This window comes from Mastacembelus armatus, chromosome 16, assembly GCF_900324485.2.
Source record: "Mastacembelus armatus chromosome 16, fMasArm1.2, whole genome shotgun sequence".
NCBI classification, from domain to species: Eukaryota; Metazoa; Chordata; class Actinopteri; order Synbranchiformes; family Mastacembelidae; genus Mastacembelus; species Mastacembelus armatus.
Window position 1 is genome coordinate 368,901 of NC_046648.1, and position 25,075 is coordinate 393,975.

At 41.3% G+C, this 25,075-nt stretch overlaps 2 protein-coding genes across 5 annotated transcripts; one reads left to right on the top strand and one right to left on the bottom strand.

The window, feature by feature from the left end:
* Window positions 1-41: 41 nt before the first annotated feature.
* Window positions 42-10,145, bottom strand: spmip4 (sperm microtubule inner protein 4). Of its 4 annotated transcripts, none has more exons than XM_026294089.1 (9): window positions 10,008-10,145; window positions 3,374-3,506; window positions 3,222-3,293; window positions 3,073-3,102; window positions 2,792-2,982; window positions 2,616-2,704; window positions 2,360-2,534; window positions 2,088-2,176; window positions 42-2,018 (listed from the first exon to the last, which is right to left on the bottom strand). In XM_026294089.1, the coding sequence occupies exons 2-9, from the start codon at window positions 3,460-3,462 to the stop codon at window positions 1,134-1,136; spliced, it is 1,620 nt and encodes a 539-aa protein (XP_026149874.1). In that variant the 5' UTR covers window positions 3,463-3,506; window positions 10,008-10,145; the 3' UTR covers window positions 42-1,133. The 4 variants fall into 4 exon arrangements, with proteins under 4 accessions (XP_026149874.1, XP_026149876.1, XP_033181511.1 ...); XM_026294091.2 differs by lacking the exon at window positions 10,008-10,145 and adding an exon at window positions 3,930-6,889 and having other exon boundaries at window positions 3,374-3,481; XM_033325620.1 differs by lacking the exon at window positions 10,008-10,145 and adding an exon at window positions 3,930-6,889 and having other exon boundaries at window positions 2,136-2,176.
* pde11al (phosphodiesterase 11a, like) lies at window positions 7,074-17,505 on the top strand. The gene is made up of 20 exons (XM_026294097.2): window positions 7,074-7,883; window positions 8,557-8,715; window positions 9,732-9,821; window positions 10,020-10,160; window positions 10,262-10,326; window positions 10,519-10,639; window positions 10,836-10,911; window positions 10,994-11,061; window positions 11,195-11,287; window positions 12,258-12,308; window positions 12,418-12,564; window positions 12,642-12,749; window positions 13,908-14,017; window positions 14,099-14,189; window positions 14,817-14,917; window positions 15,127-15,204; window positions 15,306-15,369; window positions 16,154-16,228; window positions 16,374-16,457; window positions 16,546-17,505. Exons 1-20 carry the CDS (start codon window positions 7,110-7,112, stop codon window positions 16,837-16,839), a joined length of 2,790 nt encoding a protein of 929 aa, XP_026149882.1. The 5' UTR covers window positions 7,074-7,109; the 3' UTR covers window positions 16,840-17,505.
* The last annotated feature ends 7,570 nt before the right edge of the window (window positions 17,506-25,075 follow it).

Below are 25,075 nucleotides of genomic sequence, written 5' to 3' on the forward strand. Positions count from 1 at the left end.
CCCCAGAGTCAAATGTACAAATGAGTTCCGATAAATTCTCCTTTAAACATTTTTACTTTCTATTTTATTGCAATTTGTGACGGTAAAAAGTTTGACAGGAAATGGTTTGGATGGCCTAAAGTGACAATACACTGCCCCCTGCTGGACAAAGGCCTAAATCACCTCGTTTGACTCCAACTGGTGGAATAATAGAAGAAATGCAGAGGAAATAAACAGGAGTATAAACATAAATGTAGAAATCAACATCAGTCTAACGAGCGACCCAGCAGGTTTGAAAATATTGAATGTGGTCTGTTTCTTCCCATAAATACTGGTTGGTTTGCTCACCAGCAGAAAGCAAAGGAAAACATTTCCTGGTTAGAAACACCACAACTTGAGTTTTTCTACAATCCAGCAGTAAATGGCCCTTTGTCTGTTCTTCTTTCAGAGTCTGAATGAGGCTGTTATGTCACTCAGGGCTGCAGACTTGCTGCTCGAGAACTTCATGGCACAAGAAAAGAGTCGACCACACAATTTGTGCAAAAGAATTTTTCCTTTGACACTGACAAGGTTAGTGCAGCCTCGACAGCACAGGGGTGGATTCCATAACACACACAGCACAATGTGCCGTGATGAACTCTGAGTTACAAGTTGAGGGGGAAGGAAATTTCACACAAACTTTTCTGTAAAATGATGAAGGCTGCATTGCAGACCACAGTATTCATGTGTGCAGCATTATGAATTTACTCTTGCTGAATATTGTGTCTGTGTCAACTTTTACCTTTCTGGTACCTACAGTTTGTGGGGCCTTGAATAAGACTTGAATAATATTGGCTCTGATGAATAATGCAAATTAAATCTAAAGGAAAGAGCAAGTTAAAGTGTTTTTGTTAAAATTCAAAGTGTGTCATAATTCATGTTTTCAAAATATTAATACAACAAATGTATAGTTTCTCCATAGGTTATATCAGAATTTGATGGATAGCCCACTGGACTTCTCCAACTTTGTGAAGCCTAAAACAAAAACCTGAAACACTGAAAACTTAAAGTGATAAAATTTCAAAGATGAGGATTCAAGTCACATAAATGAAAACATCATAAAGTCACAGTTTTAAATGAACAGCTGCTATTTGCTTCGACAGATGTTGAAGACGTCATCCATGGAGGTAGCAGCAGTTGACCCCATAGAAGTTGTGCTTTTTCCCTGTGATGACGTTGTCCCTCAGGTTCACAGCAGCAGGGGTGATGGAGCGAATAAAGTTGCGATGGGCCTCTGACTTACTGAACGAGTGCTGAAGGTCCAGGAGGCTTAGACCTACACCTTGTCTACCCAGTGAACCCACTCTGTCCACTGGGTGAGGGGCAGTTTGGACAGGAGGCCTTGGCAGGATGCATGGCTTAGTGATACTGTGTGTCGTGCTGTGCTCGCCGGTGGCCTTTGACTCGGCATGTGAGTCAGCACCGGCCCGATCGGTGGCTGCAGCCAACTGACTGTCGCTGGATGAATTTCTTCCAGCTTTAAAATACTGGGCTCTGCTGTGCTCGATCATGCTTTTCTTTCTGTCGGCATCTACCTCTCCCTGAGAAAGTGGGTATTTGCCTGTTTCGGCAGCCTGGTTCGAATTAGCCTCTTGGCCGCTCTGTGACAAGGATACTTGCCAGAGACTGTCATCAAACTGGACTTTGCTGTCTTCTCTGTCCTTGCCCTCATACAGAGAGCTCCTGTGCTCAGGTTGTTGTTTGTAAAGGAGCTCCTGGGACAGGTCTGCAGCCCATGTCTCTGTGGAACCAGTGCTATTCTCTGATTGACTGTGGCCCTTTGGATTTAAGTCTGGTGCCTCATTATGTTTTGCTGTGATCTCCTGTGGCCTATGTTGGTGTAGAACAGTTAAAGCAGTGCTTAGGCTGGGAGCTGGACATGGATTTAGGAGCTGAGGAGCAGTGGGGCTGCAGGTGCTCCTCCCCACGTGGCTTTGTTGTCTTCTTCTACATCCTTGTTTCGGTGTAGAGGGAACAAACACTGGATAAGACCTTTCTCTCTGCAGGGAAAAGAGCTCATTATAATTAGTGTTGCACATTGGACATGTTATTATTTGCAGCTATTTTACCAGTGGGGCAATGTGTGAATTCATGTCAGCAAGGTCACTCATTCTTTCCTTGAAGTCGTCTGTCTTCAGAGGACTTGCTGGACCAGATCCTTAAAAATGTGAAATATTAATACCAGGTTAATAATTTCTGACATAAAAGACACAAAAATCTCATCCACTAAAATATTATTTATGACTTTATACCATCATCTTTTCTAATGTATTCATTTCTATTTACAGTATGTTCTGCTTCCATTACCACGACACTATATTCAGAGTCTAGACTTCATTACCTGTGTAGTCCATTTGATAGGAGGTGAGCCAGTGTGTTCTCTCCTGGTTTCTCAGCATGTTGCTTGTCCGCTCAGATAAAGACAAGTCCCAGTCACGAAGCTGAGGGTTGGGCAGCACTGTCTTTGGAGGAGTGGGGTAGAAAACCTGGCTCCCTCCCTTCAGTGGCTTTGAATGCTGGAGGAAGTTGTTGTAAGACATTTCATATGTAATGGTTAACTTTAATCATAACGTGACACCATATGTTTTATTACTCACATCCAAGAAGCCATGTTCTCCTGACCACAAAGCAGCCTTCTTCCTGGTTTTCATGGGTGTCTCTATCATTTCATGTCTGTATGGCCCACCTATACGTGGAAATAAAGACATCGTGAAGACCTTTGGGAAATATTTATTCTACGATCCCATTTTACAACAGTGCACTGCTCTCGTACCGATAGTTTTACTCAGCAGAGTGACATCTGCTGGACTATTTGGGATAGACGGGTTGAGGAAAGACTGTGAGGCAGCTCTGACTCCTGAACACGGGTCATCTGGAGAGTGGAATGATGGGAACATTGCAAACCGACAGATGTGGGATGACTGAGGATGCTCCTTTGGAATCGCAATCTTTATGAGTCTCTCCCTGTTTTAGATACAAGGATGTTAAATGAAGATGGGGCGTACGTACAGTGTGAAACACACACATGAAAATAAATCAGTGTCGTATACTCACGCTATATTTATATCAGTTGGTTTGGGTATGCTAGGAAAACAAACAAAATACTTATTATTATCATGTTTCCCTGCTGATGAAAGAACCTGGTATTTCACTGAATATATTTATGGTGTAAAATGACTCATGATAACTCAGGGGCTGCTCACAGTTGGTCATTAAGACGAACATTACTTTTCCTTCTGCTTGTACTGTTTTGTGCTCGCTGACTGGTGATCCGCCTGCAAAGGTAAATTATCTGTCACGAACCTGCAGTACATGTGAAGTGCTGCATTTTTAATTATGCAACTATCTCACTCACTCAGGCATGATGGCTCCTCCATAATTACAATGATAATGATCATTTAAATCAGATGGGATGCTGTGATTTAGTGAGGACGTGGGCTCCATCTGGTTGCTGGAGCTTTGACTGAAGGTGAATCAAGGATTAAACTCTGGGGACAGAATTAAAGCAATAATACAACGAATTCAATCACATCTCAGGTAAAATACTGCTTGCTACGCTAACACCCGCTAACACTGCTGTACTTGTTTGGTCTCATTGTTTTACCATGATAATTAACTCACATCAATTTATCATGGGTGTTCTGGTCTGGTGATGAAAATGATGACAGAGCCAACACTGTCTCAGTGAACATGGATTATAGGAAACATGGTCAGTGTAAAGTGTAAAGTGTAAAGTGTTTTAGCTTAAGTCACATAGAGCAAGTCAGCAGGCATGTTGTGTTTCTCTCTGTTTTACTCAGCACAACATCGTAGTCTTCTATGTTACTGCACATTGATGCTAAACGAATGGCTGAGTACACAATTACTGAAGAAACAAACAGAAAAACAATACATGTGTCATATTCACTTACTTGGTCAGTGCTATAGGGAAATCAGTGGGATGGATTTCCTCTTCCACCTTTTGTGACTGACAAAAAACTAATCCAGGGATTTTTTTTGGGTGTCGTCCTGCAGACACGAGCAGCAGCAGCAGTCATGTTGGTCCATGTAGAGAAGAGCTGTAACACTGAAGGTTTCATTGGCAGAGTCGGACTCTGTCTCCTTCGCTTGTGGTCAGACACAATAGGACCAGAATGAGTGACACCCAATCCGGCCACCAGGACATGTGAGCAGAGGTGTGGTTAAAACCCAACCTGTACACTGCAACAACATCTCACAGTCATTTTAGCAAACGAGACATTTTTCCTAAAGGCTCAACTGCTCAGTGTCCAGACGTGCTAATTATTTCCTGTTATTTCAGTATTTTCATGTCCATGCAATCACTGCTCACCATGGCCATCGTGCAGTCATCAGCTGTGGCTCTGATAATATTACGGTTTGTTCACGGTTTGGTGAACTCAGCTGGAAGGAGCCCACAGGTGCTGACACCGGATACAGGCTGCGTGCGGGTGGTGTTTGGTTACAGGAGTAAAGTTTCAGTGTTTAGTGTCTCCGTTCCTGTGCAGCATAGGAACACGTCTGCATCCAGGTTATGTGCCCAAGACAATGGCAGAAAGGGTGATGGTTTTCATCTGAGTCTCGTCCTGTTTTATGCTGACTTAGACACTGTGTACTCATTTTGTAGAACATTTCCTTCTCAGATTTAATGATGAGATGATGAGTTGAGATAAACTTTATTCATCCCCGAAGAAAAATTCAGGATGAATTTGAATAATGAATAGATATGTGCTGTCCATGGTGCTTGTCTTGACTGAAGAAAAGCACAAACCCTTTACAGCTAAAATGATTAAAATCAATCATACAGCAAAACAATTCCCAATTTTGGAGACAAAAGGGCTGCTGGTCAGGGGAGATCCTAAAACTGTATATTGATGACAAATTGTCCTTAAACATTCAGGACTAAATGAACAACGTTAAAAAAAAAAGATCATCATTTATAGTTTTTATTCCAAGAAACTCAGCTCACCCATATGGGTGTGATTTGCTCAGAGTTTATGGACAGTGACAAAAAAAGCACCATTATTAGATTCTGATCCAGATGTTGCTAAAGCCCAACTGGTGCACATAAAGTATACTCTATGTGATATCACATATTTCCAGTCCCACTCATTTAAAATCAGTGAGGAGTGTAAGAGAAAAAGAAAAACCTCAATCTCTCATCTGAAACAACCAACTGTAAATTAGAAATTAGCACTTTTACATAGGATCCTATTAAAAAGCTGTGACCTGGACAGCACATGATTTTCCTCTCACTCCTTTAATCATCAAAAACCTGAAGACTACTACAGTTTTTAATCAGCACACAAGCAAGACTAAAAATCACTGCAGCTTCCTTTACTTGGACATGGCATAGGCTGCAGACCTTGGGTTGTTCAGTGGCCCCCACAAGACCAATATTCTGCTTTCTCCTTTTTAATTGGGATTCCCTGGAGCCCTTGTCCAAACTCTAAGCAAAACAACAAAGTCACATCAAGCAGCTTAAGCTAAGTCCAGTAACCAATTACACAGCAGAACGGCAGCTCTCTGGATTACACTTCCTTCTGCTGCATTATGATTATACCACAACCTGCAGTGATTTCCCTAATATTAAAATGCAGGTTGATACTTAACTGCTGTGGAGTTTCACACACCAACAGCAAATCAGCCTAATCTCTAGTTCCTAATGCTACTTCGTCAGTGACCTCAGAAACATCAGGGTTTATTGACGTCTCTGTAAAGCACATGTGGCATTAAGGTGAAGTGTGGATGCCTAATACCACTGAAAAACCGTGAGGGTTGAGGTGTCGCACTCAGAGTCATCCCCATCAATGCACTACCATCCTACCTGAGACCTGAGACCTGAGACCTGAGACCTGAGACCTGAGACCTGAGACCCTTGGCCAGTTGCCTGCATTCCCAGCTAATAAGCCATTCTTCCTTTGCTGATGGAATTTATTGAGACTTTTATGCTGTGTCTTTCATATGAGCTGAGCATGAAAGAATAAAAGATGAACCAGTGAACCTGCACCTCAAAGCACACCGCCCTGGAGAAAATTTAATTAATTTCATGCTTCAAAAACAAAAAACAAAAACATATTTCACAACCTCGGAGTGTGTGGGCGTTTGTATGTGTCTGAGTGTGCGCTGAGGGTGAGAGCACAAAAGAGACAGTAAATAACTGTATAATCACAAGGCCACTTAACTCCAGGTCCACACACGTGTGTTTGTCTCCACGCTGGGAAATACTGTAGAGCAACAAACATCCCTGTAGCTTCAGTCTGACTGTAGGAAACATGCATGTAACTTAGCACAAATACTGAGGAAATAACAGATTCCCTGGATGTTTTCACATTCTCTCTCCATCTATTCAGTCATATTCTGCTGTCTGGAGGCAAGTGACCTTGAGTTATTCACAGGTATTGAGGTGGCAGGACAGCCAGAGATACCTTAACATCTATCTATCTATCTATCTATCTATCTATCTATCTATCTATCTATCTATCTATCTATCTATCTATCTATCTACCTACCTTAATCTATGTAAGTTGTGTTAGCCTATCTGTAGGTCTGAGGTCCTAGTGTCAAATTTTGTTTTATTGTTTATTTAAAATTTCAGGCTCATTGTTCCTCGTAGTACAAACAGCGTCAGTGTGTTTTTAATGTAATTTATAATAAATAAATTCACACTGGTTTTGATTGGAGCACTGCACAGTGTCTCTGGTGGCTTACAATAAAGAGAGCGAGTGAAAAGCCTGCCCTGCACTTTCTCTTTTTTCCAATTTCTGGGGAGAATATATAGGCGCCTTGTTTTTCTACACCTCTCCATAGTTTCCAGAAAATCCCCAGAGACGCAGCTCAGTCTTGACCGACAGCTTCAGCTCCTCTCAAATAAACTGGAGCTACCTGAGCCCCTCTGCTCTCAGTTGCAGGAACAAACGGTGGACGGGCTTTAATGGGGGCTGCATGAATAAATGTTTGGAGCAGGACATCACTGCGCTCAGAAGCTCAGCTGCAGCCGCCTCACTCCCATCATCCCCTCGTCCAACTCTGACAGACTCTGACAGACTCTGATAGACTCTGTTGGTCCTGAGTGTCTCACCGCAGCTCTTAACATGACAACATTTGACTTCTCGGACATAGAGGCGTTTTTGGACTGCCATCCAGACCTTTTCGAAGAGTACATCATTCGGAAGGCGAAATGCGATCAGGTTAGCAGGTGGTTGAAGGAGCATCCGCCTGGCAAAGTGTCCACAGCCGAGGAGAAGCGCGGCGCTGCCAGGGACCCGCTCTGGCCGAACAACCCTGACGGGCTCCGGCGAAGATCGTCCCACATGGAGCTGCGAAGAAACTTCGCCCGGTCCAAAGCCACCACTGCACACTGGACCTACGACGAGCATGTGAGTTTGAGCGAACACGAATCCCAGTCCAGCATGAGGCGCCGTGCGCTCCTGCGTAAAGCCAGCTCCTTGCCTCCAACAACTGCGCACATCCTCAGCGCCTTGCTGGAGTCCAGGGTCAACGTGCCCCAGTACGCGTCCAGTGCCATCGACTACAAGTACAGACTCAAGGAAACCAACGAGAGGGAGTTTTTCTTGGAATTAGTGAAAGATATCTCCAGTGATTTGGACCTGACAAACCTCAGTTATAAGATCCTGATCAATGTGTGCATCCTGGTTGATGCCGACAGGTGTTCTCTTTTCCTTGTGGAGGGACCCGCGCACAAGAGGACCCTGGTGTCCAAATTCTTTGATGTGCACTCAGGCACGACAGTAAGACCATCCTCCAGCACCCTAAACTCCAATGAGGTGCAGGTGCCGTGGGGAAAGGGTATCATTGGCTATGTGGCAGAGCATGGAGAAACTGTAAACATCGCCAACGCATATGAGGTAAATGTGAGCGTAATCTGCGGTAATTTACACATTTTATACGCACACAAAAGCTCATTCATGGGGATTTCAAATAAATAAAGCCACTGATTATCGGTGAGCAAACCAGAACATAAACTCCTTGGAGCTGGCTCTTGGGCCACATGGAGTCCAGAGGACAGTGTTAAGCTGGGCAGTGTTTGGCAGCATTGTGCCATCCCTCCAACTAAAACCTTTACGCATGAGAGTCATTAAACAAGTAGGTGCGTAGAAAACCTCCTAGGAAATGTTTCCTCTGAATAAAAACACAATCCCAATAGTACTCAAAGAAAAGTCTGCCTTTACTATAACTATACTAAGATAACTATACTATAGTTCTTCCTACAAGCTAGTTCTCTTCTTATGTACTAGCGGTTACAACACATCATTATATCATGGCCTTGGGCTGCTATTACTGCATTAGTGCAGATATGTGTCAGGAAGGGCTATTCCACTTATATCCAGAACAACAGCCCCCTGCAGAGTGGTGGATATAACCAAGCACCTAAAGCTGCTTAATGTACACGACACAAACGCCTCAGACCCCAATGTTGTGGGAATGTGGTCAAACAGGGGACAAGGTCAAACGTGCCGCCATGTACTGATCACACTGTGATACAGGATGATGAATTGTTTTGATTGACCACTGTTCCAGGACCACCGCTTCAGTGATGAGATAGACAAGTTAACAGGCTACAAGACACAGTCCATCCTCTGTATGGCCATCTGTAACAGTGATGGAGAAGTCATAGGTGTTGTACAAGCAATCAACAAAAATCCCATGGGCACCCCCTTTACTGAGGACGACGAGAAGGTGAGCTTCTAACGTGTCTGATCAAAGGCCAGTCACATTCATGTGCACTGGCTTTTATCAGTTTTTACTGTTGGTTTGACCATTACAGGCATTTTAGTGCTGAGTTAACAGCCACCACCACACACTCCACATACACTAACACTTATTGCAGAGCAGTGCTCGAACCGTGCAGCTAAAAACACTGTTTATACTTTTTAATCTTTTTAATGGCTGTGGAGAGGGAACCAGCATTCCCTTGGAAGCAAAATACTAGAAAAATGAAAATAGAGGTTAACCTCTTACACAAGCACACAGTGTTAGTAACTGCAGCATTATGTCTGGGTGTAACACACACACACACACACACACACACACACACACACATTTTGAGTGGATACGCTTTGAATCGTTCCCTGAGCAATCCACTTGAAATGGGTCTGTATTATAGCCTCATTTACTGTTCTGTAGCCTATGAATACAATTTCATGCTGCCAGTTTGTTGATGAGAAAATAATACAGTGCCAGTCAAAAACTTGGACACACTTTCCCTCTGGTCTGAGTGTGTGCAGTAAATATATGTTTACTTGACTCCACAGGAGTCCAGCTGCACTGGAGAGCAACAGTTTGTCCACAAGGGGGCAGAATAAAGTTGTGCAAAGTCATTTATTCTAAATAGTTTTTTCTCTGACTTGTTCTTGAAAGAGTCTAAACATTTTAAAACAAAACTCAAACTATAGCTACAGCAAAGAAACTCCAGAGACTATGGCTGAAACTGCCCATCTGTCAGTTTATCTAGGAACATTAGGGCCCTTGATGCCTTACTAGATGCCTTCTTTCTCTAAATCAATACTTCATTAACAGAGAATCTATCTGAGAGAAGTTTGTGCAGAGAAGCAGTTAACGGCATCATGACTTTCTACACCCGCTGTCACACGGTCCTCATCTTTTCCCATTTTATACCCTTTTGTTTAGCATATAAACAGATGACATTTGTGGATCATGCATACTGTTCACCACTTTGTTGTACTTTCACTCAGGTGCTGCAGATGTATCTTCCATTCTGTGGAATATCGATTTCCAATGCTAAGCTGTTTTCAGAGTCTCGAAAAGAGTATGAAAGGAGTCGGGTGAGAAGCCATGACTTTTTACAAAAAGACGGTTGTTTTATAAGCCAGTGGAGGATTGTCAGTAACATCAGCATTTCCTTTTATTACTAAAAGCAATGTAATCTCACTTTAGCCACATTAATAAACATTAATAAACATTAAATAAGCTGCTGCAGTCAGTTTTTCTGAAGTGATTCGTGTCCTTACCTATTGGCCCAGGCTCTGCTGGAGGTGGTCAACGACCTGTTTGAGGAGCAGACTGACCTGGAGAAAATTGTCAGGAAGATCATGCAGCGAGCTCTGACCCTCCTGCAGTGCGAACGCTGCTCTGTGCTTCTCCTAGAGGACATCGACTCGCCCGTGAGATCTCCGGCTCTAGAAAATTTCTTGTGTGAAACTCTTGGATCGTTCTTGTTAAATGTAGTTGCTGTGGGTTGTGATGGTACCGATCCTTTCCACAGGTTGTAAAGTTCTCCAAGACGTTTGAACTGATGTCTCCCCTGTGCAACATGGACCGTGACATCAGGTAAATCCTTCCAGAGACCTTGTTGGATGTGAAGAAGACATGAAGCAGATTGTTAGACACAGATTATTTACCTCAGCTGGAGCAGCAGATATTACACATAATAAACAGAAAGTCATGATGCTGTGGTGCATGTTGGGAGTGTTAGTGCCTGGGCCTGACTGTTGTTTCCTGTTTGTGTTATTGACCAATCAGCATGGAGAAGCTATCGTGTTCTGATTGGCTGATCAACAACAGCATTGCTGAGCTGGTGGCTTCCACAGGGCTGCCTGTTAACATCAGTGATGTGTGTCAGGACCCACGTTTTGATGCTGAGGTGTGGACTCTGGCTTGTGCATCACAGATTTAAAAACGTCTCGATGATGTTGCTGTAATCTGCTTTAAAGCACACACAGCATGTTTGTATGTCACTGACACTTTTATGTAGAATCCAGTCAAAAAATAATATATTCTCACTCAAACATGAACCATTCCCAGGTTTATTCTACAGTCACCATCTCCTGCTTTTACAGGCGGATCAGGCCTCAGGGTTCCACATTAGGTCAGTCTTGTGTGTCCCAATCTGGAATCGAACTCACCAGATAATTGGTAGGCTGACCAAAAATAATCAGTTTGCTCTGACTGGCAATCAATTTCTATGTTACAGTCAATGATGTGTGTTTCTCCAAAGGGGTCGCAGAAATCCTGAACCGACTGGACAGGAAGACCTTTAATGATGCAGACCAGCGACTGTTTGAGGTTAATTACTCAAAAGTTAAATTTGAGCTGCAGCACTAAACCTCTTTGTTGGTCCACACTGTTGCACTAAATACACATGAGGAGAAATGTTCAGGTTCCTTTACTGTTTTTTTGGTGTTTCCTATGTGTGCAGGCATTTGTTATATTCTGTGGCCTTGGAATCAACAACACCATGATGTACAATCAAGTTAAGAAGGCGTGGGCCAAACAGTCTGTAGCTCTGGATGTAAGCACAACAACACGTTGGTCAAACTAATCTGTGTTTTTCATCCATCACATAGAGAAATTAAGATTGTTATATATTTGTTTTTGCTTTTTGTAGGTATCACTTTTTCATTCTCATCATTCTTGCATTTTCTTCTCCTTTCCCATTAGTATCCAAATAAAATAATAAAATCTTATTTATGAGGAAGGATATTACCAGAATACACCTTAAAACCCTTGATGAGCATGTAAACCATGGTATGCCAGTATTTAAATTATATTATAAATCAAATCATTGTAGAAATATTTCTGCAAAAAAGTAAAGCTCAGTATACATACATATAAAAAAATCTTTTATTTAACGTTGAGACTACCAGTGGACTCTGTACATGCTATGCTTTGAAATGGACTAATGATCAGCATCCCTGATTAATGAATATACAGATGAATTTTCATAGCCTGAGGTATAAAAATACTAGTTTGTTATTCTGCTAAACCAAAAATACAAAACGGATTTGGTTCCACCCATGAAATCCATGGTTCCAACCTGAGTGTATGGGAAAAGCTTAGAAGAGGTGTCACCGATTAATGCTAATTCTACCAGAGGCTCCTCAGTGTGTCCGGCTGTGTTCTGCTCCACTGCCCGGTATCTAACCTGAGCAGCCACATTATTCTCCGCAGACATGGTTCTGTTTCTCTGCCATTAATATTTCAGCTGCTTTCAATAATTCATGATAAATACATGTGCTAGTCTGCTCACCTCTCATCAAAGGCAACACACACTCTTGTATTTCTGTCACATACGTTTTTCTGTTTGGATTTTTCTTTCTGTAGCAAAATTTTGGTTTTAAAAGCATAAATGTCTTTTCTTTTATCCTGATTATGCATCAAGGTAAGTAGAAAAGACAGAGCGCGTTGAAATTCAGCAGTAAGTTTTAGCATTACATTAGCAGCTCTCCTTTGACCATTTTGCACAACTTCTACTTTTTCAGATGTTGTCTTACCATGCTACCTGCTCCAAGGTAGAGGTTGACAGACTGAAGGTAAGCCTCATCAAGAAATACTGAGAGAACAACAACAGAAGTGCTTTGTCGCTTTGCTTTCTTCCTTGCTGGCACTATGGGATTGACAGCTCTGACCTCTCCCCCTAAGGCAGCCAAGATCCCCCTGAGCAGTGAATTGGGCATTGATGAGTTTCACTTCAACGACTTCTCTTTGGACAGCGATGCCATGATCACTGCGTCACTGCGGATGTTTTTGGAACTTGGTGTTGTGCAAAAGTTTAAAATTGACTATGAGGTGAGAACTGGACTATATTCTGTAAAATGTTTTTGTATATGTACGTATGCATCATCTGTATATGGGCCTTTTCTTAGGTTCTGTGCCGTTGGCTTCTCACTGTGAGGAAGAACTACCGAACTGTGGCGTATCACAACTGGAGGCATGCCTTCAATGTGTCGCAGTGCATGTTCGTCATGATCACAGTAAGTTTCCAGTACTGCTTATGGACTGAACACTCTTTCAACTCATAGGATTTTATTTTATATTTTTATATTTTAGTGAATGTGCACCAGATGTTTCAAATGATTATAACCGGACAACTAGAATATGTTTCCTAGTTTTGAATCCAGGTTTGGAATAATTCATTGGAACTGGAACAAGTCGATATTTATACTGAATGTACATGAATGATACTCAGACAACGTGGAATAATAAAGACTTTAAAAGTAAGTTGAGAGAACGAGGAACCTGGATGTTAATGGGTTAAAGTGTAAAATTGTTATGTTTCCCCAAAATACACAGGTTTAAAATAAAAATGACCTAACTTGTTAAGATGAGATGTTTCTCTAGTGATAACAGCCTTCCCTCACAGATTTGCATTCAATCTGCTGTCAAAATGTCTAATACAATAACAGCAAAAGTCAACCCAAAGACATGATCCAAACTTTGACCCTCACTGAGGATAAGAAGTTGTTGAGGTTATTTTTAAAGTCTGCCATGAGAAAATTAGGTCCCAGTGGATTTATCAATCTGCCACTGAACTAAACATCATTAGAAAGAAAGATCAGAGGAAAAAACATCATTAAGACAAAATCCAAAGAAAAGCGTTTTGGGGAGAATGATGAACTTCCCATGGTATTCAGGTGAGGTGAGAGCTTACAAACATCAATACATGAATGATCAGAAATATACCATCCAATATATCAATCCTCTTCACGCTGAGCTGACTGGTGAGCACAGGAGGTGGAAAGTGAAAAAAGAGACAGTGGCAGAGCGAAGAAGGCAAAGTCTGACATGTTTGTGCTGCTACGTGCCAGAAATACTGCAAGGAATAAAAGAGGCTTTTGTTGATCTGGGTGTGCGGATCTCTCGATTTCTTCATGCTCTGAATGTGAACTCAAAAACATAATACACTAAAGTGTGAACAGCACTTCAGCCTAAACCCGTTAAATCCTTTGTTACCCACGTGCTGCCTAAACCTGCACACATTCATGAATTATAAACCTGACAGACATGACTTCTTAGCTGAAAACAAAACCATAGCAATTCTTTCCACTTTGGTTTGAGCTGCAGCTTATGACAGCAAAATTTAGAGGTCAGAGGTCATGTTAATATTAATTGCATGTTTCGGATTTTAACAGACAGCCAGTTTCCAGGATGTTCTGTCAGACGCAGAGATCCTGGCGCTGATGGTTGGATGTCTGTGTCATGACTTAGACCATCGAGGCACCAACAATGCATTTCAAGCCAAGTGAGTGAGAACAGCTTGGGGTCTAATAAACCGTTGTCCTGCAGGCAACTGTAAGTTTCTTTGCTGTGGTTTTCCCTGCAGGACAGGTTCTGCTCTGGCTTTGCTGTACGGGACATCAGCCACTCTGGAACATCATCACTTCAACCATGCAGTCATGATTCTACAAAGTGAGGTCAGATTAATGTTTCTCACACGATTACTGGGAAACCTTCATGTAACTCTGATGTTTACTGTAGTATCTACGGTCTGAGTTTGTCTTTTCTGGTCTTAGTTTACTTGTGTATTTAATTTGACGTGTGTATAAAAATTGTCTGTACAAATTTGAATGCATAGTTGAAATAACCAGCGAATTGGCTCCCTTAATAAACAAGAAGATGCCATTAAAAACACAAACCCAAATCTCACAAAATCCTAGTAAAAACACCTGATCATCCACGGGTCGTGTATCTATCTGATCTCTCTGCTGTTGGAACACGCATGTGTGTTAGAGCATGTGTGTTAGAGCATGTGTGTTAGAGCATGTGTGTCCAGAATGAGCTTTGGGATGGTGCAGAGGCAGCTTTGTCTCAGGTGTAGCTCTATTTGTACAACGCAACTGTGTTCTCTATTGATTTCTTCTAACAGAAGGGTTAGGGTTAGGGTTAGGGTTGAAGACCTTAACCCTTGCTAATGGGAGCTTCATTTGACAGTGACCAATGCCTTTACCGATGCAAAGGCTTCACGGAGATGTGTTAGCAACTATTACTCATTCTTTTCTGCTTTTCTGTATACGCCTGTTTGCTATTGCATTTTTTCACAGGGTCACAATATCTTTGCAAACCTCTGCTCTAAAGAGTATAGCAACATGATGCAGCTACTGAAGCAGGCTATTCTCTCCACAGACCTTACTCTGCACTTCGAGTAAGTGGTGATGAATTCAAAGCTATTCATGATTAGTCAGAAGTAAAACTGAAATAGATTAATACAGAAGATTAAGAAAGAAATTAAAATTGTGATGTCTGTGTTACATAAATGTGCTTGTGTGAGGTGGTTTGAAAAAATGGCCTTGGAGTGAATGTTTTCACCTTTTAACATTTTCTATATCCTTGACTGTCTCTTTGCATTGGAAGGCGCAGAACCAAGTTCTTTGAGTATGTTCTGTCTGGAGAATTCAGCTGGACAGATGAAGGACATAGAGAAGTTCTCAGGTTTCTACTTTTGTGCTAAATGAAACTGTTCTGTGTCAAAATGACTTTAGAAATGAGAAGCAAAACAGGCAGCTAGAAATGAGCTTTGATCCCGTCAACAGGTCTATGCTGATGACAGCATGTGATCTGGGTGCCGTCACTCGCCCTTGGCAGATATCTAAGCAGGTTAGAGTTTATATATCTGTGGTCATGTTTGATGTCAAGATGCTGATGAAAGATGTTTAAAAAAGAACCCGTCTGCATGTTCTACCCTTTTTAGGCTCCAGAAATGTGCATATTCTCCCTGTAACCCCTGTTTCCCTGCCTTTCCCACAATGCATGCTGGGATATGCACCTGTTTCCAAGTGGTCTTAAACTATTGGTGCATAAAGAGATTGAAATATCCATCCATCCATCTATCCAACCATGCATCTGTTAAACAGGTATACAACACCTATCCATCCATTTTCCTTTTGGTCAAAAATGCATCTAAGGACGGCCACAAACATTATTTATGAACAAACTGTTCCGCTGTATAGGCCAGGGAACTGCATCCTCATCATGGTGCAGTATTATTTCCCAGGTTTATTTGTCATATTAAAGGCCATATTAAATACACAATGAAGATCATTAACGTTCTTCATGCACTTAACCTAAAACATTTCCAAATGCAAACTCGTGATCTACAAGAGCAGCTCATGCAGCATCTTCGTGTATATATATCTATGGCCACATGCTGCCGTCTGTGTTCTTCATTGATGAATTAGCAGAACCCTTAATATTAGAGAAATAGAGCAGAATAGAATAGATCTTAATTGTTAATGTTTTAAAACAGCAAAATGAAATTACCTGAATCGTCTTTAAACAAAGGAAAATACATTCGTCCTCTGAGGCGTGTTTTAACGTCTGAATGTTGCATCATATTTTAGCAAAACAATGCAATAATGATGGTTTGCATTCATGTTCTAAGGTTGCAGAACTGGTGACAAGTGAATTCTTTGAGCAAGGTGACAGAGAGAGGTCTGAGCTCAAGCTGACCCCAGCGGTAAGTAAATAAGCTTTCACAGGGACTTTTGTCCATTTCAGATAATGAGTACTAGCTCAGGCAAAGTATGGTCTACATTTTTTCATCAAACGATGATGATGAATGGTTTTGGTCATGGATGACCCAAGGTCCGTCTCCTGTGTAGGCCATATTTGACCGTAATCGCAAAGATGAACTACCCGCCTTACAGCTGGAGTGGATAGATGGCATCTGTAAACCCCTGTATCAGGTAGGTAACCCTCTGTGACCAGTCCACAGGTACATATTTAGGAACTGGAAATCTAAACATCAGCTATACTCTTCTGTGTCTCTCACAGGCACTGCTGAAGCTCAACAGGAAGTTGCAGCCAATGGTCGACGGGATAGACGCCAATCGAAAGAAGTGGCAGGAGCTCTGCTCGTCTTATGAGCAGACACACAGAGTCTCAGTGTCCATTCAAGGTACCGACGCCGCTCAGGGTCCTGAGTCCAGTGATCCACGAGCAGAATCCACACAGGCTGTGACGACAGGAGGAAATGACAAGTTTGGGGCAAAGCCTAAATGTGGTCAGGGTCTGAAGTGCAGGGTGAACCGAGATTCCTGCGACGTAACAGCTGCAGCGAAGGAGTAGACGAAGCAAATGTTGAATATAGTTTTATCAATTAGATGGTTCAAATGGGACTTTTCCCATCACGTTCATCTGCTGAGCACATTGCTTCTCCCAAGTGTTAAACTCAGGAATGGGAATATTTCCCATTTATGAAACTCAATTTAAAGGCCAATTTCCCATTTCTTTCTATCTATCTATTGATCTATCTATCTATCTATCTATCTATCTATCTATCTATCTATCTACCTACCTTAATCTTAAAGCTTTTCATTTTTGGTGAGAGACTTCTGTTAAAACCAAAATCACTAAATGTCTAAATGTAATGTTGAGATGGGAGCGGCCTCCAAACATTGCCCTTGGATTGCCTTCACAAACAAAAAGGAATCACTGTGATTTCACTCTGTCTCATAAATTGCTGTTATGAATGTAGGCTGGAGCACGATCTTGTTCCTGAATGTGTTTTCACTTCTTACCTCGGTTGCAAATTTTTGGCTGGTATTAATTTATGTGTTTGTAGTTTAACTGTACTGTGAACTGCATGTTTGCTTCCTGTCTGTTCTTTACCTTCTAATTGCTTGAAAAATAATGACACCGGGGAGTATTGTGTTGTAAAATGATCTTATCGTAAATACTGTAAAGGGGAAGTTTTTGTTTTTTGCTGTTTGTGGAACATTTATAGATTTAACTTGATTTATTACACTATTTTTAATGAGTGAGACAAATACACATCTGTGTGTCTGTTCCTTCTATTAATTGAGATTTGCCATCACAGTGTTTTCTAAGTGACACTGTGGTGGCAGCATGCTGATTATGTTGAAAATGCATGTATAATGTTTGATGATGACATTGCATTATCTTGATGCCTTTGCCCTATGAGATTTGTCTTGCATGAAACTACTGAAAGAAAAATGTGTTGGATGCACTATTGTTTAAAAACAGAAAACATATTTCTATTTTCAATCTCAGACTGTACCAAAATTATACCTGCATTATTTTCACACACAGGACTATATTTGTGCAAGAATTGGCATTTTGTTCTGATATTATTTTCACACACAGGACTATATTTGTGCAAGAATTGGCATTTTGTTCTGATATTTGTACTGTCCACTAAAAACTACAAGGAAAAGTCTGTATGAGTCCAGCTGGGTTTGGGAATAAAACGTCCTGGCATGGAAACTGATTGTATGTGTCCTTTTGTGGTTTACAGTATTTATTTATATGGAATCAGAATCATGCATGATTTCCATGGACGTTGTTTAGATCAATCCATATATTATCTATATATCTGTTTATTCCTATCAAGTGTCCCAGCTGACATTAGGTGAGAAGCAGAATTTACATTTGGCCAATTTAGTGTCACTAAGTGTTAGTGTTAGTGTTTAGTATTAATCTAGTGTTAATCCAGTTAATCTAACCTGTTTGTGTTTGGACTGTCCTTGTACACAGTTTCTCTACACAGACTCAGCACCCAGAATGTTTTTACTTTAGCCAATAGTGATAAACTCTGCACCATGTTGACTGTAATTATTATGTAACATCATGGGCCAAATGGCATTTTACAGTAAAATGTGCTGACAAACCTGTATCATGCTAGTTATACTCATATAAACATATGAGAGTGAGTAACGAAAATAAAACAGATGAATAGATAGTTACGATAAGATACTGATATATTTTCATGACTCCTGATCATCTGCGATTGTTTAATCTTCTTTGAACTGTTGAAGAACAAAGTGCAGAGTAAAAATCTGTTTATCTTTTTAATCTGACAACAGTCAGAAAGTTGTTAACTAAGGCTTTTTGAATCATCTCCTCATGGAGCTCAAAGAAAAGCTTTGTGAATAAAGAGAAACCCCACCACCTGAAAAGTGATGCTAAAGGTTAGCTGATCCATGACGTAGACACAGCCACAGCCTCGTAGAGAGCACACTGAAGGGAGAATCTTTACATATTCATACAGTCTCTTTAAAATCCTGTTATTCATCTGTCCAGAGTGTTTGATGTTGATTTTAATAAGGCAGCGAGGTAAAGCAACAGGAGCAGCAGCAGAAAAACTCTCGACATGCACACAGCCGCCAGCTGCCAAGCCATAGTCAGAGCCAGGCCTTAATCTATAATTTAACATGGATTGAGTTTATCCTCCTCAGGGCTGATGATCAGGGGAAAGCCAGCTGGGGAGAGGAGGGAGAGCCTTCCAACCTCATTTTTATACGGGGTCTGGATCTGCCGTGGTCTTTGATCCCCTCCCTCCCTCGTTTTCCCTTCTCTGCTGTTGTTTTTGGCTTTATCTCCGATTCAGTCTGACATACTGAACTGTACACACTGACAAACAGACGCAGAATATTAAATGACAACAAGACGAACGCCCTGGACAGACGTGTGTAAAGTTAAAGACCTTCTAAGATATTTATACGCCTAGTTTGTATCCTGACTCATTTTAATGAGACAGAGGTCGAGAATAGAAACCAAACAACCTGCAATAACCTGTGGGAATGAGCTATAGTGACAGGATTAAACATTGTGCACATAAACATAATCACAGTAATGTTATCATCAAGATGAAATGACTTAGATCAATTTTTAGAAACTAGACTGTGGTAAGCAAAGCCATGCAAATGTAATAGTGTGATGAGAGTATAAATATTAATATACGCCTTCAACACTAATGGTAATGTGCCAGGAATAGCTTTGTTTGCCTCATGAGTATTTATTTTTTATGTGCACATCATTTGTATGATATACACCATGTTAATTTAAATAAAGCGATTGCAAAATACCATGAAATGATAGCACTGGAAAAGCATTTATATATCTGCATCTTTATAGTGTACCAGGGTGCATATATTTTTATTATTTGAAGCAAACCAGAACCAGCAGGGGCTTTAATCTTAGCTCCAGTGGCAGGGGAATTAACCACTGTACCATCACTCGACCCCAGATGTTGTTTTGCAGACAAGACTTCAGAGAAAATAGAAACATGTCCAAAAGGAGCGAAGGACACTGTCACTATAAAACGTAGCAGTTTTAACTGATTTACTGCGGAGGTGAATAGTCTGTTCTTCAAGTACAGACAGAAAGTCACAGCCACATTCAAAACAAGCCTTTGAACATTTACAGCTCAACATTATTTCATTTTTTCTCTGACTTCCCATCACCACATGAGAGAACAGATGTTCCTGGCTGATTATCCTGACAGATAAGTAAAGATGTACCGTACTGCTTAACCTCCGAACCAACCAATGCAGTCACCGCCTGCCTTGATGAGAGCTATAAGAGGTGAAACATGCCTGGAACACATCATCTGTCCTCCCCTTATCTGGCCTGGACCGATGACCAGTTACCAGCACTAACTTATGGAGGACAGGATTGTGCTGAGGGCTGTTTTTAAATTCAAGCATTCACGCTGCCTTTGAGTCTGAGGACGTCCTGTCCCAGCAGTCACACGATGAAGCCACAGGCTCAGTGGAGATATTTTCCTTTGGCCATTTACTGCACTGGGTTGTCTGGTCTGCCTGTCATAATCAAAGCATCCTCAGTGCTATGACATGAAGATGAATAATTGATTCGTGCAGGCAGCTCACTGGTTATGTAATATCAGCCCCAGTGAAGCATTAGACAGGGCTCTAGTCTGACACTGTGCTGCAAGAAACCACAGGAAAACTATTAGAAAGGTTTGAAATGACCAGTTGATTAACTGGTAGAATCTACAATATTTTTTCTAGTGGACATTTTTAACATAAGATAAAATAAACTTTTTTAATCCTTGGAAGAAAAGTCAGGAATGCCAAACATTTGCTTGCTGCACTTTTGTTTTCTTGCACTCAGGGAAACTTATTACTGCACTGTATTTGTGTTTCTGTGCAAACATTTGCAAAAACAGCTTTTCTGGACTGTCAATTATATAACTGACTTTAATAACAGTATTAATATTTCACCATATTAGCTGCGTACATTGAATATATGTCAGTTTTGATGCAAACTGACCAAATGATGTCACTCTGGCTCTCAATAACAACTTCAGTGACAGTTTTCTCCATATTTGACAAATACCTGCTCAAATGTCATGCAGCAAATGTCCCACATCCACCCAGACATGTGCTGGTCTGTGTGGATGTTGACCAAATGAGCTCAACAGTAGCTTCACTTATCACCTAAACATTGGGACAACTGCCTCAGGAACATGTCATGGAGACGCAAACTGTGCAAATGGTCACATAGTGAATCCCAGGTTCAAATCCAGCGCAGTGCGACTCCTTGTGGTCAATGGTAGAACTGCAGCACTGTTGTGGTGGCTGAATATGTTTCCAACTGTTTTTTTAGTTTTAACATTTAAAGTTTAAAGTTTTAGTTTGAAATTTTCACACCTCTACCACAAAGTTACCACAGAGTTTCAGGAGACCTTGGGATTATTGATTGATAAGTTGAAACAGCTGAAGTTGCACTGGGCTTTATCCCTGCACTTGATGTCTGGACTCTGCATGTTGTATCTTTGCCTTGGGTGTCTTGGGGTGTGGGTCCTAATTGTACCCAGACTGCTTAAGCCCCTGATATTCTTGCTTGCAAGTCTAGTTTTCCTGTTTATTTCCCTTGTATATGTCCATTTCATTTGAACAGTTTTTTATCTTTACGTTGTCTTAACTGTGTTGTGCTGTTTCATGCATATTGTGTTTAATGTTGTTTGTACTTTTATTTGCATGTGAAGCATTTTGTCCCTCTGTGATTGAACTGTGTTATACAAATTAAGCTTCTCTTGTCTTCCCAAGGAAACTGACTTCTTCACTTTTTCTAATAGACAATTTATCAACAGTCTCACAAAATAAAACTGACAATCAAGAGAATTGTTAGTCGAAGGCTGAAACACTGTCATTTCCTAATACAGTAAACTCATCTAGGAAAGAGCAATATTAAATTTTAAAAAGGTATTTGAGCCACATCTGAACACAAAAGCGTTTTAAACATTGTGTAATGTGCTCATATCGTCAGGACTGATATGTATTTCAATATTTATGAATTTGCTTTTCAGCCTTACTAAACTGTTTCATTTGCTTCCCTCAAGTGGTGAATACGAGCAGTGACATTAGTGACAATCAAATGGTACAAACTCATGTGGAAATCAGGTTGAACGGGAAAGTGAAAATAATGAATCCTTACATGTCAACGTGAACAGCAGCTGAACTGGAAACAACAGAATGACTTGAAGTGTGTATGAGAGTCGGAGAGTGTGTGAGCATGTGCTCTTGACCAGTGACTTGCATTTGACCAGAGACTTTTTTAAATCAAGGGGAGGCACTCAGAGTATCCCCTGTCCTGCCGACAGCTGGGACCACCCCTCTCTGATGACAGGCCAGAACTGGAGTCCCTCAGTGAAAAGCCCTTTGATTGTTGGCAGCAGCTCCTCTGGTTTGGCTGAATGGCTGACAGCTCTGTCAGGGTGATGGACGGGTGGGTGTTTCACCCCTGATAGAAACAAGCCCCCTTCAGCAAGCCACTAACTCTCAGAGAGCAGGACCTCTGCCAGTCAACTTCCAAGCTCTTCTCAAACAGATGGAAACAACCACATCTGAGATAGAGCAGCGTAAAAGAGAGTCAGCCAGTAATTACTAGTCACAGTAGCAAAGAATGGACATTACTGCTTAGTCAAGAATTAAACCAAGGAGGGTGATGTTTTCCAGAACAGTATTAATGTTCCTATTAATGTCCACAAACTCCTGAGAACCTTGTAATCTGTAGATATAGCCCAGTATCATCGAATCAAACACAGCTAGATCTGGGGATTGAATTTACAAACATCTCTCCTGAAGGCAATCGCTCCATTATTCAGAGAACCTGTTGTTTTGCCTCTCTGCTTTTATGTATTGACTTTTTATATCTTCAAAGTTTTATATCTTCAAAGTTTTGAAGACAGTGTTTTATATCTTCAAAGTTTTGAAGATATAAAATGGTTCGAAAGGGTCAAAAGGTTAATGTCTGGCTTTTGCAGTGAGTAGCTTGAATTTCAGCCCCTGAATGCATCATTATCAATGTATGTTCCATGACCAGACAGAGCAGCTTCGTTTGTCCCAACACTGAAACATCAGCGTTTGCCTGTGAGAATAAACACTGTACACCAACCTGAAACCCCAACTCAGTCAGTATTTCTAGTCTCTTGCTTTTCATCCCTCACATGCACACACTCAGAAAACATCAGCTCCACGTCGTGAATCACTGCTCAGCACCATTGGGGCAGGTTTTCATACCAAGGTGGTCTTTTACGTCGCAGAGCAGTGGGTTTGTGTGGGGATTTAGCCAACTATGACCTTCGAACATGTGAATGGAGAAATCTACAATAGTGCTTACGTGTGTGTTGTTGGCAAAAAAAGGAAGTGAATCATTTATTTTATTTATTTATTTGTGTTTAATCTGTTTTCATCTCTGTGAGACAAGGTGACCATGAAACACTGTCAGGCTGCTGCTGTAACATCTCAATCCCTGAGGTCTTTCCTATGTAAACACATTATTCCCTGTTTGCTGTGTTGGTCCTTCATCTGTTGCCGTTTGCACGAGACTAGAATCCAAAATTGTCTAAAGTTCCCATTAACTTTTGAACTTTTTCAGATTATGTGCTTAAATTGTTAATTTGCTAAAACAAATGGATTTGCATTTTAAAAAGGAACAGCATACAAATGTTAGACATGTTAGACATGTAGACGTCCCCTCACTATGACTAGAGCAGAACTTTTCTTCCTTCATAGTCAGGAAACATTAACGTCCCCACAGTCTGTTTTAATGTATTGTACCATGGAAACAGGTAACTTTCTCTACTGTGGGTTTAAAGAAGAGTAGTAATGAAGGAAGTAATGAAAAACATCCAGGGCTCAAATGCACATTTCATCGTTCAAACATCATGCAGAGGAGTCCTTTCCCTCTGTCGCACATAAAGTTGTTCAGCTCTTTCACATCATGACCACTGACTCATGGCAGAGGGGGATGGTAAAGCTGGAGGTCTGAGAAATTCAAGACCCCATGGCAATACACCATTCAGCCCTCACAAGCACTTAAGGCCTTTTAAAAAAGCTGCAGCATTGTTTACTATTGGCTCTGAGCGAACAATGGCTGGAGCCCTGGTGTCTCAGCACTAACAAGGCCCATCTGAAAGCAGGAGGGGAAATATAAGCCGGCCTGTGCTTGCCACTTCATTTCCTGGCTGGTAAGAGCCTGCTTCCTGTGCATCAGCCTGAACATGGCATGTCACCGGAGGGACTTTGCCACTTGTTCCCCTCTGAGCTCCCCCTCCTCCACTTTGACTCTCAGCTGCAGACAATTATTTTCAAGACGCAGTGAGTAAGAGTTTCCAGATTAGCTCCTTTTGGGACTCAAAGTGAAAATGACATATTGGAGAATGCAGAATGTATATCAGCTTCGTGTTTGGCAGGTCTAGGCACTGGTTCAAACCAAGGGTGCAGTTGTGGTATTTCAGCACACTATACCAAAGTGTGGAAAACAGGCTATGGAAACAAATTTTCATGCCCAGCAACTATTTCATGGCTGTATAAGTCTGTCTACTTGAGGAAGAGCTGTTTTGTGTTGGCGCCGATTTTAATGAATTTAGACTTAGTGACTTTGCAAATGTGGAACAAATCTTACATATATATTTCCCCCTGTGGACTCAGAATGATTGAAGGAATAGATTTAAATGAAGATTTATGAAAACAGCTTGTTTCTAAAATATGTTGTGCATCCATGCAGGAATGCAAATAGGCTGTTTCCAATGGACAGTCTGCCATGAAGGGAAGGGACAAGGCAAGGTAATTAATTGTTAGACACGGGGTCAGTACAAGTGAAAAGTGGCACAAATATCTGGGTGCAGAATGAAAAAGGAGATTTGAAGAGAGTTTCGAACCCTGCCATCTTTCTCTGACAATCATCGAGTGAAGTTGGAGCAATAATTAGGTGATGGTCAGTTTTGGACACTGTTGTCCCAAATAAGACATGGGAAGATGCAGGAGGTGGTTCAGACATTGTTATTTCCAACAAGCACTATTGGAATATACTGGTGCCTTTAGAGTAGCTTAGTTTAAGACAACAAAACATTTGTGTCCAAACATTTAAACATAACAGTTTGTGTTAAGTGTTTAATGATAAATGTGTTACTCGTCATATTACGCTCAGCATCATCAGAGACTGCTCACACCCCCATCGAGGACTGGTTTCTCTGCTGAACTCTGGCAGGAGGTACCGCAGTCTGAAGTGCAGAACAGCCAGGTTCATTCCACAG